This window comes from Scomber japonicus, chromosome 22 (assembly GCF_027409825.1).
Source record: "Scomber japonicus isolate fScoJap1 chromosome 22, fScoJap1.pri, whole genome shotgun sequence".
NCBI lineage: Eukaryota > Metazoa > Chordata > Actinopteri > Scombriformes > Scombridae > Scomber > Scomber japonicus.
In genome coordinates, this window is record NC_070599.1 from 19,750,747 (window position 1) to 19,769,603 (window position 18,857).

The following is an 18,857-nucleotide window of genomic DNA, read 5'->3' on the forward strand; positions in this document are numbered from 1 at the left end:
TCAGAACTGAGGAGACGACTGGTCCGTGTTCACAAAATAAGTGGTGAGCTCTCCTTTGCCCTTGACGTTGACGACTCCTCGGAGGTTGACGCTGTAGCCCACGCTCTGGAGGACCTGGGCCGTCTCATCCGTCACCTGGTGAGCACAGAGGAGAGAAGAGGAGAAGAAGAGGAAGAGGAGGGGGAGAAATGAGAATTTATTGTTATATTTATTTATATTTTTAGACACATATTTTAACGTTTTATGGGTAGCCTACTGGTATGAATGTGTATGTGGTCATGAGCATGGGTGAAATGTGTATATATGTTTAAAATATATAATTAGTTTATTGTAATTCATTTTATTTTCCTTGATCTCATTTTTATTATGATTATTATATTTGATATTTTATTTTTTATGCTGCAATTGGACTGCTGAAATTGAGTTTCATTGTATACTTGCAATGACAATAAAGAGCTTTCCTACCAATTTTATCCCATTCTATCCCATCCCATCCTACCCTATCCCATCCTATCCTATCCTATCCCATTCTATCCCATCCCATCCCATCCTATCCTATCCTATCCCATCCTATCCTATTCTATCCCATTCTATCCCATCCCATCCTATCCTATTCTATCCCATCCTTTCCCATCCTATCCTATTCTATCCTATCCCATCCCATCCTAGTCTATCCCATCCCATCCCATCCTATCCTATTCTATCCCATCCCATCCTATCCCATCCTATCCCATCCTATCCTACCCCAACCTATACCATCCTATCCCATCCTATCCCATCCCATCCTATCCCATCCCATCCTACCCCAACCTATCCTATCCCATCCTATCCTATCCCATCCCATCCTACCCCAACCTATCCTATCCCATCCTATCCTATCCTTTCCCATCCTATCCTATCCCATCCCATCCTATCCCATCCCATCCTATCCTTTCCCATCCTATCCCATCCCATCCCATCCTATCTACCCAAATCTAACCCTAACCCTACAAATACAATTTAAAACAACTATAAAACTAACTAACTATAATGAGTTAGTATTTAAGTTATCAATAATATTATTGATCATTGTTCTTGTGGGTTTTTTTCTTTCTCATTGTTGTCAATTGCTTATCTAATCTATGCTATATAACTCCAACATAATATTGTTATATCATTTCTTCAAATACTAATATAATACTAATATAAGCAAGCAATTTTAAACCATTGAGTCTTTTTATATTATATCCTTTACATCTACTTAAGAGCTGGAGTGTGTCATTGTCAAATATTTTTTTCTTTACATAATTTTGCTGATTTAAAGTTAATTACAGTTTCATATTTTTCACTAGTTTTTGTTTTCAAAGTCATTTTTATATATTTTTTTCCATTTCTGTGTAGTTTCAGTTAGTTTCCAGTGTGGGTTTGCTCTCTTTAGGTTTTATTAGTTTCAGTATTAGTATAACAATATCAGTCTCACACTCATATATATCATTATTATCATTATTCTAACAACGCCAATATTACTCTTACACATAATGTTACTATTTTTATTCTTAATATATTTTTACTACTATTGTTTTTATTGCTTGTGTTCTTACTTTATTATTATTTATTGTTCCTTATTCTTTTTATTAATGCTCTTTCTATTTCTGCTTTCCACTAGCTGGTAATTCCCCCAGCGTGTGACTAATAAAGGAATATTTTATCTATATATAGATATTTATATATATAATAGAACTGAGTCTTGAGTCTTCTCTAGAGCTAGTGTTTGGGTTTGTCTATTCTGGGTTACCATGGAAACACAATGGTGCAACATGAAGGGGGGTGGCCTCGCAGATACAGAAGAACACTTATTAAAACATACTTTGTGAATATTATATTTCATTTCTAAGAAGTAAAAAACACTGAATCAGACAAACCGGCCCACTTGCCATCCTGTGTTCTTTTCCTTCCTTCCATCTGTCCTCCCTGCCTTAATTTTTCCTTTCTTCCTTCTGTCCTTCCTTCCTTCCTTCCATCTGTTCTTCCTTCCTTCCTTCCTTTCTTCTGTCCTTCCTCCCTACCTTCCTTTTTTCCTTTCTTCCTTCCATCTGCCCTTCCTGCCTTCCTTTTTTCCTTCCTTCCTTCCTTCCATCTGTCCTTCCTACCTTCCTTTTTTCCTTCCTTCCATCTGTCCTTCCTACCTTCCTTTTTTCCTTTCTTCGTTTCTTCCTTCCTTCCATCTGTCCTTCCTACCTTCCTTCCATCTGTCCTCCCTACCTTCCTTTTTTCCTTCCTTCCTTCCATCTGTCCTTCCTACCTTCCCTTTTTCCTATCTTCCTTCCTTCTTTCCTTTCTTCCTTCTATCTGCCCTCCCTACCTTCATTTTTTCCTTTCTTTGTTCCTTCCTTCCTTCCATCTGTCCTTCTGTCCTTCCTACCTTCCTTTTTTCCTTTCTTCCTTCCATCTGTCCTTCCTCCCTACCTTCCTTTTTTCCTTTCTTCCTTCCATCTGTCCTTCCTACCTTCCTTTTTTCCTTCCTTCCTTCCATCTGCCCTCCCTACCTTCCTTTTCTTCTTTCTTCGTTTCTTCCTTCCTTCCATCTGTCCTTCCTCCCTACCTTCCTTTTTTCCTTTCTTCCTTCTGTCCTTCCTCCCTATCTTCCCTCTTTCCATCTGTCCTTCCTACCTTCCTTTTTTCCTTCCTTCCTTCCATCTGTCCTTCCTACCTTCCTTTTTTCCTTTCTTCGTTTCTTCCTTCCTTCCATCTGTCCTTCCTACCTTCCTTCCATCTGTCCTCCCTACCTTCCTTTTTTCCTTCCTTCCTTCCATCTGTCCTTCCTTCCTACCTTCCTTCCATCTGTCCTTCCTACCTTCCCTTTTTCCTATCTTCCTTCCTTCCTTCCTTTCTTCCTTCTGTCCTTCCTTCCTTTTATTTGTCCTCCCTACCTTCCTTCCTTCCATCTGTCCTTCCTACCTTCCTTTTTTTCCTTTCTTCATTTCTTCCTTCCTCCCTACCTTCCTTCTGTTCTTCCTCCCTCCCTTCCTTTTGCCTGTCTTTCCTTCCTTCCCTTCTTTCCTTCCATCTTTTTAATGATCCGGTCCACATCAGATCAAATTGTTCTGTATGTGGCCCTTGAATGAAGTTGAGTTTGACACCTCTGCAGTAGAGACACTCGGCCACCAGGACGCCCCACAAAAATACTTTAGGGGCATCTTGTTTCCTTAATTTGATGTATTTTCTGTAAAGAGACACACTGAAGTACTAATATTTAAACAACCTCTCTTTTTTTATTTGTTTTTCTGTTTTCTTTGTATTTTTTTAATCTAATAATTGAAATGTACTGTGGGGGAAAAAAACACATTTCAGCCATTTGAATCAGTCAGATAATAAAAACCTTTAAAAGTTGCTTTAATGTTCTTTTTTTAATATATTAAAACCTGCTGTATTTGACTATATGAGGCAGGTGTTGCTCTTTTCTCTTTTCTCTGACCTGTATCTTGTCCAGTACTCCTGTGCTATCCATCCTGCTGGCCACGTTAACGGAGTTCCCCCAGATGTCATACTGAGGTTTATGAGCTCCGATAACTCCTGCGATCACCGGACCGTGATTTATTCCTGCAAGTGAACAATACGGAGCCATGATGATGCATCAGAGGAAAACACACTACTACTTTTTCTTCAAACTCCTGAAAAACTGAAGAACTTTAGCTGACCTTGCACCAGGGTTAATATAGTTAACTAAAACCAAGACTAAAATTAAAACTAGCAATGAAAAAATAATTCAGTTAACTGAAATTAAAATTAAAACTACAAAAAAAAGAAAATAAAAACTACAATAAAAAAAAGAAAACTAAATAAAAACTACAATGAACAGTGTAAAACTAACTAAAACTAAATTATAGTGAAGGAAGGAAGGAAGGAAGGAAGGACGGGGGGAGGATGGAAGGAAGGAAGGGAGGAAAGGAGGGAGGGAGGAAGGAAGAATGGGAGGAAGGAAAGGAGGGAGGAAGGAAGGAAGGAAAGGAGGGAGGAAGGAAGGAAGGAAAGGAGGGAAGGAAGGAAAGAAGGAGGGAGGAAGGAAAGGAGGGAGGAAGGAAGGAAGGAAAGGACGGAAGGAAAGAAAGAAAGAAGGAGGGAGGAAGGAGGGAGGAAGAAAGGAGAGAAGGAAGAAACTAAACTGAAATAAAAAAGCAAACTGAAAAAACTAAATAAAAATAAAAACTAAAGAAAATGTCAAAACTATAAAAACCTTGCCTTGCTTAAATGTATGAATGAAAAATGTATTTTCTTATATTTTACAGTCATAACTAGTTAAATAAAAAGAATCAAGATGAATATTCTCCTTGAATAGACTCTTACCGATCCTGAGCTTGAAGCTGTTGAAGGAGTGTGTGTTGATGAGCTCCAGTTTGGCCATGAGAGAGATGGCGAACTCCACCATGGCCCTCACATGACCGTAGGACATGTCGCACTTCTGCAGGGGGCGCCAGAGATCACGTTATAGAGAAGAGACACAATATCAGCTCTGGATGAGCAAGAGATTCAAACACTTTGATTTATTTAAACCTTCCTGTCGTCCTCCCTTCACTCTCTCCTTACCTCCTTCCTCTTTTCCTCCATCCCTCCCTCCTTACTCCATTCCTTCCTTCCTTCCTCCCTCCCCCTCTCTCCTTACTCCTTTCCTTCCTTCTGTCCTTCCCTCCTTCTTTCCACCCTTCCTTCTGTCCTTCTTTCCTTCCCTCCTTCCTTCCTCCCTTCCATCCTTCCTTATGTCCTTATTTCCTTCCCTCCTTCCTTCATTCTTTCCTTTCTCCCTCTTTACTAATTCACTTCCTTCCTTCCTTTCCTTTCTCCCTTCATTATCTCCTTACCTCCTTCTTCTTTTCCTCCATCCCTCCCTCCTTACTCCCTTCCTTTCCTTCCTTCCTTCCTTCCTCTCTCCCTCCCACCCCCTCTCTCCTTACTCCTTTCCTTTCCTTTCCTTCCTTCCTTCCTTCCTCCTGTCCTTCCTTCCTTCCTTCCTTCCTTCCTTGACCTGAGGACAACAGGAGGGTTAAACCTGCATTTCTCTGGAACCAGTTCAGCCTTTCAAAATAAGAGTTTGGGCGTGACTTTATTGCTATTGAATTAAAAAGGAAGTTAACCTTTTGTTCCTCCCCCGAGTTTGTGAGTCCTGCAGCTGCCATGTACGTGCTCCCGATGGTCTTAATCTTCTCCACTGAACAGAATTTGGGTTTGGATAAAAGCTGAGGGAGACAGACGGGGAGGGGGGTGAGGGGGAGGGAGGGGGGGTGGAGATACTTAGAAAAACAACAAAACAAAAATCTTCTGACCTAGATAGATACCAGCCAGATTATTTAAACAGTATCTCCTTCCTCATACCTCATCAAAGTCCGATATGATCTCGTTGAGGAATCGCAGACACTCCAGCCCGTCCCTGTTGGCGCTGCTCTCGCTGTAAAACTCTTTGAACTGAGGCACCGAGGCAAACATCACGCACACGCATTCGTAGGACTGGCTGTACAGGTCCTGGAGCAGAGAGAGGGAAAGTAAAAGGGTTTGATTGTGAGATTACGTACTGTACTTAATGCCACCAAAACTTTTATATTTCTTTCACTGGCCTCATATTTAACCCTTACATACTGTTACATACACTGTAAATACTTCTTACTTTTAGCCTGAAATATGACTTCCCCTTTGAACATTTGACATTACTTTTAGAGGTTTTTTTACCCATATGTATTAAAAACTAAAAATTAAAATACAGTTGAATTCTTCATATTTCAGATATAGTTCATGTTTTTTTCTTCCATAAATGAGAAGTGTAAAAACTGAATAATAATTGGGAGGATTAAATATGAGGGTTACTGTGAAAAGTCTGAATATCAAGGAAGGAAGGGAGGAAGGAAGGATGGAAGGGAGAGGAAGAAGGAAGGAAGGAAGGAATGGAGGGATGGAGGGAGGGAGGGAGGAAGGAAGGAAGTAAAGGAGGGTGGAAGGAAGGAGGGAAGGAAGGAAGAAAGGAAGGAAAGGAGGGAGGAAGAAAGGAAGGAAAGGAGGGAGGAAGAAAGGGAGGAAAGGAAAGAAGGAAGGGAAGGAAGGAAAGAAGGAAGGAGGGAAGGAAAGAAGTACAGAAGGAAGGAAGAAAGGAGGATGGAAAGAAGTACAGAAGGAAGGAAGGAAGGGGGATGGAGGAAGGGAGGAAAGAAAGGAAGGAAAGAAGGAAGGAGGGAAGGAAAGAAAGAAGGGAGGAAAGAGAGAGGAAGGAAAGGAGGGAGGAAGGAAGGAAAGGAGGAGGGAAGGAAGGAAGGAAAGGAGGAAGGGAGGAAGAAAAGGCGGGAGGAAGGAAGGAAAGGAGGAGGGAAAAAAGGAAGAAAAGGAGGGAGGAAGGAATGGAGGAGGGAAGGAAGAAAAGGAGGGAGGAAGAAGGGAGAAAAAAGGAAGAGAAAGAGGAAGGAAGGGAAGAAGAAGGAACATTTAAAACAGACGGGGTCAATTTGACCCGGGAGGACGACAGGAAGGTTAACCTGGTTGCGGACACTTTTGCCCATGAAGGAGGAGGCGACGTGGAGCGGCAGGACGTTCTGGAGGAGAAGCTTGTTGACGTTCTCCATGGTCTCCATCTCCTCTCTTTCTGTCTGGAAACAATGCTCCAACAGGAAGTCGACACGGCAACCAAGCTCGTCCTGAGAGACAGAGAGAGAGAGAGATAGAGAGAGGGAGAGAGAGAGAGAGAGAAAGAGAGAGAGGGAGAGAGAGAGAGAGAGAGTTAGAGAGAGACAGAGAGAGAAAGAGAGAGAGAGTTGGAGAAAGAGAGAGACAGATACAGAGAGAGAGAGAGAGAGAGAGAGAGAGGGAGAGAGAGAGAGAGGGGAAAGAAAGAGAGAGAGGGAGAGAGAGAGGGAGAGAGATAGAGAGAGAGAGAGAGAGAGATACAGAGAGAGAGATAGAGAGAGAGGGAGAGAGAGAGAGATACAGAGAGAGAGAGAGAAAGAGAGACAGAGAGAGCGAGAGAGTTAGAGAGAGAGAGAAAGAGTTAAAGAGAGAGAGAGTGAGAGAGAAAGAGAGTGACAGAGAGAGAGAGAGAAAGAGAGAGAGATATAAAGAGAGAGAGAGAGAGAGAGAGAGAGAGAGACAGAGAGAGAGAGACATAGAGAGAGAGAGAGCGAGAGCGAGAGAGAGAGAGAGAGAGAGAGAAAGAGACAGAGAGAGAGAGAGAGAGTTAGAGAGAAAGAGAGAGAGAGTTAACTTTGGATGGAAATTTTCAAAATAAAGCTCCACACATCCTTCCTGCAGTGAACCCTTCTATAGACTGGTTCTCACCTGTCTGGCCAGTATGAGACACGCGATGTAGAAGATGACGAGCCAGACTCCAGACATGATGCGAGGGTCTTTCACCACGTTACACCTGCAGAGACACACATTCACACATTCACACAGTCACACTCATATCATGTTACAATCTGGACTATTAAACTAAAATCAATCAGCCGTTCTCTTCGTCTCCTTGGTTACATAACTCGTTAGACAGTGAGTGTCTATTATCACAGTCAATGGGGCTCGGACCCCTCTACTACTCCCCCCCCCCCCCCCCCCCCCACGGAGGGCCGGCGGCTATACAGAGTTCCTGAATAAATGATGGTGAGCTGAAACTCTCTCCCTCCTTCTTTCCTTCCTCCCTCCCTCCTTCCTTATTTCCTCCCTCCCTCCTACCTTCCTTCCTTCCGTCCTTCCTCCCTCCCTCCTTCTTTCCTCCCTCTCTGCCTTCTTCCTTCCTTCCTTCCTCCCTCTCTCCTTCCTTCCTTCCTACCTTCCAACCTTCCATCCTTCCTCCCTCCTTCCCTCCTTCCTAACTTCCTTCCATCCTTCCTACCTTCCTTCCATCCATCCTTCCTCCCTCCCTCCTTCTTTCCTTCTCTCCTTCGTTCCTCTGTCCTTCCTTCCTTCCTCCCTCCCTGCCTCCCTCCTTCCTTCCTTCTTTCCTCCCTCCCTCCTACCTTCCTTCCTTCTTTCCAAACCAATCAGTTGTTCTTTTTTCTTTTCTATCTCCTTGGTTACATAACTCTTTAGAAAGTGAGTGTCTTTTATCTCACAGTCAATGGTGCTCGGACCCCTCTACCCCCCCCCCCCCCCCCCCCCCGCCATGGAGGGCCGGCGGCTATACAGAGCTCCTGAATAAATGATGGTGAGCTGAAACTCCAGACAAGGATTCAACAATCTGGAGTCTGAGTGGACGAACAAAAGGCAGGAAATCTAACACCTGGTGTGATGATTACAGATAGCGGAGGATGAGGAGGGTTTTTATTCCTCCTCACTAACTCACTCGGTCTCTGGATCTGGAGCTTTACTGGCCTCCATAATTTTGGTGATTTAAAGTTATTATAGTTTTGTATTTTTCATTAGTTTTTATTTATTATTTTTACTTTTTACTATAGCTTAGTTTCAGTATTAATATTACAATTTCAGTATCAGACTCTTTATATTATCATTCTGACATCACCAATATTACTCTTTTATCCTTCCTGTCGTCCTCCCGGGTCAAACTGACCCAGTCTGTTTTGACTGTTCCTTCCTTCCTTCCTTCCTTCCTTCTTTCCTTCCTTCCTCCCTTCCTTCTCCCTTTTCCTCCTTACTCCTTTCCTTCCTTCACTCCTGTCCTTCCTTGACCTGAGGACAGGAGTGTTAGGTTGATGTTCTTCTTCTTTAACTATCACCTGATTTAAAACAAACTGCTCGTACCGTCGACTCTACAGCTGGGTTCTGTTTAAAGTCGGAGAGGTTAAACATCCCATTCTCCGTCTACTTGCTCCAACCGGCTGATCAAAGTGGACTCAAACTTGACCCGTCGCTTTGATTCCAAATTATTTATCATCCGCCTGACCAGTAACCAGTAACCCCAATTTATTTATCTAGCATGACTCCGATTGGCTGTCGCTAGCCTCGGTCGGCCCAATCAACCTTTCCCCCTGCGTACACTCACGCTGGCCTCGGTCCATCGGAGCTACCGGATACGTCAGACGCTGTGGGACGAGTGGAAAGTGTACTTAAGTAGGATTACAGGGAGCCGGTGTGACTGTGTGGACAGCTGGCGACCGTTAACACTGTTTATATTCATGCCGGCTCACTCTGATGCTTTTCATTTGGATCAGTTTGTCTGTTAACCCTCCTGTCGTCCTCCCGGGTCAAACTGACCCCGTCTGTTTGGACTGTTCCTTCTTTCCTCCCTTCCTTCTTTCCTCCTTCTTTCCTTCCTTCTTTCCTCCCTCCCTCCTACCTTCCTTCCTACCATCCCTACTCCCTCCCTCCTTCTTTCCTTCCTTCCCTCCTTCTTTCCTTCCCTCCTTCCTACCTTCCTTCCTCCCTCCTTCCTTCTTTCCTCCCTCCCTCCTTCCTTCTTTCCTCCTTCCCTCCTGCCTTCCTTCTTTCCTCCCTCCCTCCTACCTTCCTTCCTTCCTACCTTCCTTCCATCCTTCCTCCCTCCCTAATTCTTTCCTTCCCTCCCTCCTTCCTTCTTTCCTCTGTCCTTCTTTCCTTCCTCCCTCCTTCCTTCTTCCCCCCCTCCCTCCTACCTACCTTCCTTCCTTCTTTCCTCCCTTCCTCCCTTCTTCTTTTCCTTCCTCCCTCCCCCCTTTCTTCTTCCTCCCTTCCTTCCTTAACTCAAGGACAACAGGAGGGTTAAAGTGATGTAACATATACAGAGAGAGAAAAATGCCTCCAAGAGTCCAAGTTAATGTCCCACTAATGTATATTTATTGTTTATTGTATATAAAATTTGGAGATTGTTTTTATTGTATATTTTATTTTATTGTCTAACCCTAAAAGACAATTTAATCATTTTTTTGTTCTTTGCATTTTTTTCTAAGTGAAGTGTTTGTTAATCAATACTCATTTTCTATTAAATACTCCAGCTAATCACTTTACTGCTAGAAACTCATTGGATTTCACTCAAGTTTTCTTAAGTCAACTTTATTTGGTGAGAAAAAACTCTTTGGCTGTTTCATTTTAATCAATAATCTAAATAATATTCAGGAGCATAAAGCTACAGCGACCTCTGACCTCTGACGTTTCACTCACATGCTGTTGTTGCAAAGCAGCTTGACGAGGCAATTGCACCTCGGGGCGTAAATGTGGAGGAAGAGGGCCAGGTAAACCACGACGGCCAGGGTGAGCAGCAGCGTCTTCATCAAGAAACACATCCTGATGAAGATGACGACTCCCAGCATGGCCAGCAGGCAGCAGTACAGGTAGTACTGCATGTTTGAGGGGAGCAAGGTGGGACGATGAAAGCGAGATGAAAGTGAGATGATACAGAATCAGGTAAAATCACGAATAATTTAATAATAACAAAAGAAATAATTTTATCACAAATTTTAGTGTATGTATGTAGCTATGGTAGAGGTCAATGTTTGCCTGATATATGAGCAACCCAAACATCTATTTACACTTATTAACCCTCACATACTGTTCATATTCAGACCATTCACAGTGTTACAGCAGAATTAGTCTCTAATTAGTCAAATCATTCATGAAAACGTCAGATTAATCCTTAATGATGCTTTTAGAGAGTAGAGATAATTTAGTTTTCAGTTTTTCAGTTTTTACACTTTGTATTAAATGTGAAGAATATAACAGTATGTTTTGAATTTTTCAATAAATATGAATCAAATGTGTATCAGGTGCACACAAATGTTTTTAAAAAGTCAATTTTTGTTTATTCTGAGAAATGTTATCAAATGTCTGACTAATAGTAAAAAGTATTAAAGTATTAGTAGTAAAATTTAAAAATGGGTCAAATTTGACAGCATGTAAGGGTTAATGAAATGACTAAACTAAGCTAAATGGCAACAAATAGCTATAACAAGGTCCAATAATACCAAATTAAACTTAAAATAAAACAACATGGTGTTTCTTTGGAGCTACTCACAGGCACAGTGTAGAGTCTGAGACTCTCCAACTCTGTCCTGTTGGCAGCCGAGCAGTCGTCTCCTGGGAGGAAATACTAGAAGGAAAAGTAACATGGTGAAAGATACAAAGAGAGAGAGAGAGGGGAAAGAGAGAGAGAGAGAGAGAGAGAGAGAGAGAGGGAGAGAGAGAGGAAAGAAAGAAGAAGAAGGATTTAATAAACAGAAGGGGTTCATGGCTTAAAAAATAAATAAATTAAAGAATTAAAGATGATTTCAAGTCAAAGGAGCTTACGAGGTTGAGGACGGCCATGAGCAAAGTGATGAGCACGCACAGCGAGACCACAAACAGCCGCAGCGCCGCCCTGGTGGAGACGCCACGAGACAGGCTCGATATCCACTGGACACTCAGCGGCATCTTCGAACGCCATTTCTAGAAAAAACAAAAAAAAAATACAGATCACGATATCATACAACAATAACTCAAATCATTGCAAGTAAGCTTATATGATGATATGAAACTCTGTACTTCCTACCTATACACTTCCAATACTAGAGTAAAAAACAATCACCAGAGTCCGTTTACCTCCAAGTATCCAGTAAAGACGATGGACAGCAGCAGCACCAGCACTGGAAACGTTGTGCCGTAGGACACTGCCATTTCAAAGTTCCTAAGAGACATAAAAAGGGACATTTACAATATTTTTTCTTTATTCAATTGCAGCAGCGAGCGAGAGAGAGTCTGTAAGCAATACACTGATACCCTTTTTCCACTGAGCTGGAGCCAGTGCTGGTTCGGAGCTAGTGCTAGAGCCAGTGCTCAGTTGATGCTAATCCAAGCACCTCTTACGAACCTGTTGCTCTTCCACCGGCAAGGAGCCACGTGATTACGTCACTGTATAACGTAGCCAGCGCGCGCCTTTGAAGCACTTCCATGATTCACCAGTGAGAGGCAGCAACATGGCGCAAGGCCACGCTAATCAGCTAATGAACGATAGCCCCGCTAGCCGGCTAATAAACATTAAACCAGCTAGCCGGCTAATAAACGTCAGCTCCGACCCCAGTCAGCTGACGTAATCCGTTCTTGCTTTAGACCAGTAAAGTTGGTGCTTGCTCTGGCTCCCGTTCTGAGGCTCGGGTCTGGAGCTTTGGCGGTGGAAAAGCAAAGAACCAGTGCTTAGTCAGGCTCTGGCTCCGAACCAGCACCAGCTCCAGCTCGGTGGAAAAGGGGTATTAGTGAATTAGTTCAGTTTTATTCAAGTGATTCAGGCTCATTTAAGCTCAAGAAGAGGTGAATGACTGAGGTGTTACTCACTTGTCTGAAACGAGCATCTGGACGGCGAAAACAGTCACGAAGATCAGAGCGATGCAGCTCATCGACTGGTGTAAACCTTTCACCTCTGAGAGCCGAAACTGGAGCAGAAACACACACATAGAGAAGAACACACAGATGTAACAAACAAAGGTACAAAAAAAAACATGTTGTATATTTATATCACGCTTGTGTTCAGAGAGTGAAGCTACCTTCTTCTCCAGGCTCAGGTCGTTGAACAGCAGAGTCAAACAGTTGAGCTTCTTTACTCTCTTCCTGAATGTCAGATTAAAAGAAAATTTAAGGTAAGGGACAAAAAAACAGTGACAAGTCTCACAAAAAGTCTAAAGGACTCTAAAATATAAGTAATAAAAGAGCATAAAATATGAAATAGAGATATATGTTTTACTTGGAAAAAGAGCAATCATCAGTTTTTTCCAACAATCTAAAAGACAAGGAAATATTTCACAATTTAATTTAAAGCTTAACCAGTTTTATTTCAGTGTATTTTACTTTAGGAAAAATAATTCTGTCAAACTAACGGAGCTGTGGTGGCTTCCTGTCTAAGCTTTCAAAATAAAACCTTTGTTATTGTGCTCTTCTTATTATTATCATTAACAAACAAAGTTGGGGCTGTAAATTACGGGAGATTCCCGGGAGAAAAGACAAAATGGGAGGGCTGCGGGAGATGAGTCTAAAACGGGAGGAAACCCGGGAAAAACGGGAATGTTGGCAGCTCTGATATTACTAATCTTCACTCATCATGACAGTTAAATAGTCCATCCTAAGTCAATCTACTTCAGTAGAGTAGTAGTTCCTCTCTCAACCAGTAGAAGATGTTGTGAACAGCTGATTATGCATGAAAAAAAAATACCGCCATATACCATGAAACCGCTTTTATTTTGAAAAATACCGTGATATACATTTTTGGTCATACCGCCCAGCACTACTTTGGTTTTCCTTTGTTCTACAGTAAGAATAAAGATATTTTTACTTACCCTGCCGTCTCCAACGTGTCAAGCGATCCCCGAACACCGTTATCCACCACCAAACTGAGACGAAACAAGATGACATTAGACACAGCTTTAACCAAAGGAGGAAACAAAAGACAACATTTCCTTACATATATTAATTTCCTACATTATAAATAAAATAATGCTGTGAAATAGCTGCACTATATGTATCTAATAGATCACTGAAGATGCAGGATTTTGCTATCAGATAAAGAGGGGATCATCCCTATGTTCCCCGCTTTGTATGTGGCCGTGGAACATAGGGATGATCCCGTCTACAGTTAGCCAGTTAGCTGAGTTAGCCGCCGAGTTAGCAGATGAGTTAGCCGCCGAGCTAGCAACCGAGCTAACAGTGGAGTTAGCCGCTGAGCTAGCCGCTGAGCTAGCAACTGAGTTAGCCGCGATTGGGGAACATAGGACCCGGGGAACATAGGACCGAGGGAACATAGGTACGCTCCCGATAAAGAGCAGCATGCTTTTTTTCACTTTGAGTATTGTTTAAAGTGCTCTATAAATAAAATGTATTATTATTATTATTATTATTATTATTATTAATAATTATTTTACTCCAATTAATAATGGTGTGTTGTAAGATTTGTTTCTTTACACTTACCTGGGACTGTTCTGGGAAGTTAGTCCTTGCTAAACACACACACAGACACACACACACACACACACACACACACACAAAATACAAAAGTTATGATCTATCGCTGGAGAGAGACAACAGTAATGATTAAGTAATATTTGCCAGTGTGTGTATTTATATACTGTGTCTATATTAACAGTCACTTTAACTCATAGCTTCATACATGGAAACACTACGGGGGACGCAGCTTGAGTACATACTGCAGACAGCTGTGATGGATTCGTGATGACGTTGTAGGGGTTGACTTTCTTCTTGGACGGCCTCTTCTTGGCTTCGGGATTGCTCAGGTCGGCGAAGGGGTGGATGGTCTGCCAGGACTGCAGGTACTGAGACATACGGACAGACGCACGCTGCCTGCTCTCACCGGATGTGAGAGAGTTTGTCTGAAATTAGGAAGGAGATTATTTTATTTTACATTCAAATCACTTAAAATCAGTTTTTTGTGTCTAAGTGTCAAGGAAGAAAAGGTAGGAAGGGCAGATGGAAGAAAGGGAGGGAAGGAAGAAAGGAAGGAAATAAGAAGGGAAGGAAGGAAAGACAGGCAAAAGGAAGGAGGGAAGAAAGGTAGGAAAGAGATGGAAGGAAAGACAGATGGAAGGAAGAAAGGAACAAAGAAAGGATAAAAGGAAGGTAGGAAGGAAAGTGGGCCAGACTGCACCCCTCGGCGTGCCGGTTCTGGCCCGCGGGCCACATGTTTGACACCCCTGGCTTAATAGATGTCCCTTCTCTCTTCTCTTTTCTTTTAATGCAAACCTGCTTCCAGAAGTGCATATACAGTTTGTGTCTAATCACATCTTAAACGCTACACACACACACACACACACACACACACATACACACACACATTCACGTTGCATAATAAAAACACACGTACCCCTTCCAATTTCTGTCTCCTGGAAAAACCGTCCGGCTTTTGTGGGTCAATCACCAGGTAGGTTTTTCTCCCTTTAAGAAGAGGATCCCGACTCCCCCCGTCTCCTTCCTCCACTTGGTACGCTCCATCCAAGTGTTGCAACGTCTCCTCTGTGATGTGGACTCGACTATTTATAATAATTATAACAATAATATTAATAACAAAACCTAAAAAGCATTTACACCAACATCATAAACTTCATTATCCATTATTGAACACTTCTCTCACCCGGGAAGGCCTCCAGACTCCATGTGGTTGGCTAACGTAACGTCATGTGACCACACGTCGTATTGCCACTTCTGCAGGCCGATCACGCCACAGAGCACGTTGCCAGTGTGAACGCCGACCCGCATGCTGATCTCAACCCCCGTCGCATCTCGCAGTTTACTACAGGAGAGAGAAAATCATTCAGATTTAAAATTAGAGTAGAAAATGCCTCCGACAGCCCGTCAAGATTATGCAGATTTATATAATCTTTGTAGTGAAGACTTTAACCCTCCTGTTGTCCTCGAGTCAAGAAAGGAAAGGAGGAAGGAAGAAAGGAAGGAAAGGAAGGAAGGAAGGGAGGGAAGAAGGAAGGAGGGAGGAAGGAAGAAGGAGGGAGGAAGAAGGAAGGAAAGAAGGAAGGTAGGAAGGAAAGGAAGGAAGAAAAGGAGGGAAGGAAAGGAGGCAGGAAGGAAGGGAGGAAAGGAAAGAAGGAAGGAAAGGAGGGAGGAAGAAGGACGGAAGGAGGAAATTAAGGAAGGGAGGAAGAAGGAAGGAAAGGAGAGAGGAAGGAAGAAGGAAGGAAAGAAGGAAGGTAGGAAGGAAAGGAAGGAAGGGAGGAAGAAGGAAGGAAGGAAAGGAGGGAAGAAGGAAGAAGGGAAGGAAGGGAGGAGGGAAGGAAGGGAGGAAAGGAAAGAAGGAAGGTAGGAAGGAAAGGAAAGGAAAGAAGGAAGGGAGGAAAGGAAAGGAAAGAAGGAAGGTAGGAAGGTATCTTTATGCTCATTCTCATTGAAAAGCATATTAAAATGATTCAAAATGATTGATTTCCTTTAAGGTGATTTGTAACAAATATATATATTTTCTGAAATATATACTAAACTTAAAATGAGTTTTTTTAACTGTATCACTTCCTGCTCCTGAGTTATGGTGTTAAATAACGGCCAGAAAAGTGTTTTTGCAGAACATAACGACGTCAAAGTGAAGTTGACCTTTGACCAAGTGGATATAAAATGTCATCGCTTCATCATTTATATCCTATTAGACATTTATGTGTGAATCTTTATCATCATTTGCATATGAATTCTTGACTTATGGCCAGAAACGTGTTTTAGTGGAGGTCATGAGAGATGGGGACGGATATAAACTGTAGTTTTATGCCTCTGGTCATGACTGACGCCTGTGTGAGGAGTCATAAAAATAATGTTTCGGTCACACTAAGCACACAAAGCACATTACATAACAGACGAGTGACAGATCATAACACGTGAAGACAAAACAGGAAGCTGTGAAGACTCGACAAGGCCTCAGGAAAATAGTTTAGTCGGAAGAATATTACAGTCAAATTATATATTACGGTGTTTTGCGTGCGATTGTGAGCGTTAGGGTTTTGAAATGTTTAGTCTAGTTCCACCTGTGCAACGGGAGAGAGAACAGTGAAGTAAAACTCTCGGAGCAACAAGAGGAAGTTACACCAGAGTGATATCAGATGCAAATTAGGAACACTGGGTAGCTTTTATTCCTGCGGGTGAAAAACAGGAATCAGGTGGCAGGAACCTCATCACAGGCAGTAGCAAATAATTAAGTTAGAGATACAGTAAGACAGGTGAGACTTTCTTTAAAATATCAACATTTTATATTATTTGGAGTAAATTAAACGGCTCTCTGTGGGCTTGGAAGGAAGGAAGGAAGGAAGGAAGGACAGATGGAAGGACAGAAGGAAGAAAGGGAGGAAATAAGAAGGGAAGGAAGGAAAGACAGGCAAAAGGAAGGAGGGAAGAAAGGTAGGAAAGAGAGATGGAAGGAAGGACAGAAGGAAGAAGGGAAGGAAGGAAGGAAGGAAGGAAGGACAGATGGAAGGACAGATGGAAGGAAGGGAGGAAATATGAGGGGAAGGAAGGAAAGACAGGCAAAGGGAAGGAGGGAAGAAAGGTAGGAGATGGAAGAAAGGACGGAAGGAAGAAGGGGAGGAAGGAAGGAAGGAAGGAAGGAAGGACAGATGGAAGGACAGAAGGAAGAAAGGGAGTTAGGACAGATGGAAGAAAGGGAGGAAATAAGAAGGGAAGGAAGGAAAGACAGGCAAAAGGAAGGAGGGAAGAAAGGTAGGAAAGAGAGATGGAAGGAAGGACAGAAGGAAGAAAGGGAGGAAGGAAGGAAGGAAGGAAGGAAGGGAGGAAGGAAGGACAGATGGAAGGACAGAAGGAAGGAAGGAAGGAAGGACAGATGGAAGGAAGGGAGGAAAGACAGGCATAAGGAAGGAGGGAAGAAAGGTAGGAAAGAGAGATGGAAGGAAGGAAGGACAGAAGGAAGGAAGGGAGGAAAGAAGGAAGGAAGGAAGGACAGAAGGAAGGAAGGAAGGACAGATGGAAGGACAGAAGGAAGAAAGGGAGGAAGGACAGATGGAAGGAAGAAAGGAGTGAAAAACAGGAATCAGGTGGCAAGAACCTCATCACAACAGTAGCAAAGAATTAGAGACACATTAAGACAGGTGAGATCTTCTTTAAATATCCAAATGATAGATGCTTACATACATTTATACAGTTTTTCACAGTTGCTAACACCCAAAAAGTAAAAATTTGGCACAATTTGCACAACCTTCACTTCATGTACCAATTGCTCGACCCAAGTTGGCACTACTTCACACTCCCTTATCTGCATTAGAGTCTGACTTTCCATCTATACACTCTCATGTCAATTACAAATCACCTTGCTGTCAAAACAATTTTCGGTTGTTGCACACACTTCTCAAGTAAAATCTCAAAGCATCAACCTACAACACACAAATATTCAAAACACTACACACAATGTTCAGTCGTTGAACACACTTCTCAAATAAAATCTCAAAGCATCAAACTACAACACACAAAGATTCAAATCTCTAAACTTTCAGGTCTGTTGAGCAATTTGCAATCAGGACTGCAGTATAAAAGTGCCTTGAGCCTCTGTTTTGTTTGGTGAACAATGGAGAACATTGGAGAGAACCAGAGAAGGAGAGAAGTAAGAGTGAGAGGAGGAGGAGGAGGAGGACGAGGACAAGGGGAAGGAGGAGGAGGAGGACGAGGACAAGGGGAAGGGGAAGGAGGAGGAGGACAGAGAGGAGAAGGAAGAAGAGGAGGAAGAGGAAGAGGAGGACGAGGAGGGGGTCAAAGAGGAGGAGGAGTAGGAGGTAGAGGAGCAGGAGGGGGACAAAGAGGGAGAAGAGGAGGAGGACAAGGAGAAGGAGGAGGAGGAGGAGAAAGAAGAAGGAGAGTTACCATCTCTAATGAGATACGGGCAACCGTGGTAGACCATGTTCTCAACCATGGTTTGAGCATGAGGGAGGCTGGCCAGAGGGTCCAACCCAACCTCAGCCGCTACACAGTTGCTGCCATCATAAGAACCTTCAGGGTGGAGAACAGGTACGAAATCTATTTGCCTTGTTTACTGTAATACTGTATATCAATAGAATACAGTGTGCTCACAGTATTTACATTTTTCAGGACTGAAAGAGAACCACACCGTGGAGGAAGAGCACGGATTTTCACAGAGGAGCAGGAGACAGATGTTGTAAATATTGTTTGTGAGAACAATACAATCACGCTCCGGCAACTACAGTCTAGGATCCTGGCTGACCATGGCACTTTCAGGGACATCCACACTGTCAGCCTATCAACATTAGATAGAATCCTCCGTAGGAATCATGTTAGGATGAAGCAGGTCTACGCATCAAAGAGCTCCGGCGAGAGTTTGTGCTTGTAAGTCCCATACTTTCAGCACTGACACATGCATGTATTGTACCTGTAATCCAATATTACTGTAAGTGTATTTACATGGCTTGTGGCGACGTCAGTGTGGAGGCCTGTCAGGGCTTCATTCGCCACTCAAGGCGATTCTTCCAACGCTGCCTAGACAGGGAGCACATTGC

At 42.8% G+C, this 18,857-nt stretch overlaps 1 protein-coding gene across 1 annotated transcript in view; it reads right to left on the reverse strand.

Annotated features, from left to right (window-relative positions):
• Window positions 1-18,857, reverse strand: part of LOC128383531 (adenylate cyclase type 4-like) — a 28,478-nt gene continuing 9,621 nt past the window's right edge. Inside the window, exons 8-24 of the mRNA XM_053343140.1 lie at window positions 14,981-15,139; window positions 14,724-14,879; window positions 14,050-14,214; window positions 13,176-13,229; window positions 12,390-12,453; window positions 12,181-12,278; window positions 11,452-11,536; window positions 11,161-11,298; window positions 10,889-10,963; window positions 10,039-10,214; window positions 7,288-7,372; window positions 6,492-6,650; window positions 5,347-5,493; window positions 5,109-5,210; window positions 4,324-4,438; window positions 3,455-3,579; window positions 1-135 (exon numbers count right to left, since the gene is read on the reverse strand). Coding sequence (XP_053199115.1) covers window positions 1-135; window positions 3,455-3,579; window positions 4,324-4,438; window positions 5,109-5,210; window positions 5,347-5,493; window positions 6,492-6,650; window positions 7,288-7,372; window positions 10,039-10,214; window positions 10,889-10,963; window positions 11,161-11,298; window positions 11,452-11,536; window positions 12,181-12,278; window positions 12,390-12,453; window positions 13,176-13,229; window positions 14,050-14,214; window positions 14,724-14,879; window positions 14,981-15,139 — 2,038 coding nt within the window. The remainder of the gene's footprint in view (window positions 136-3,454; window positions 3,580-4,323; window positions 4,439-5,108; window positions 5,211-5,346; window positions 5,494-6,491; window positions 6,651-7,287; window positions 7,373-10,038; window positions 10,215-10,888; window positions 10,964-11,160; window positions 11,299-11,451; window positions 11,537-12,180; window positions 12,279-12,389; window positions 12,454-13,175; window positions 13,230-14,049; window positions 14,215-14,723; window positions 14,880-14,980; window positions 15,140-18,857) is intronic.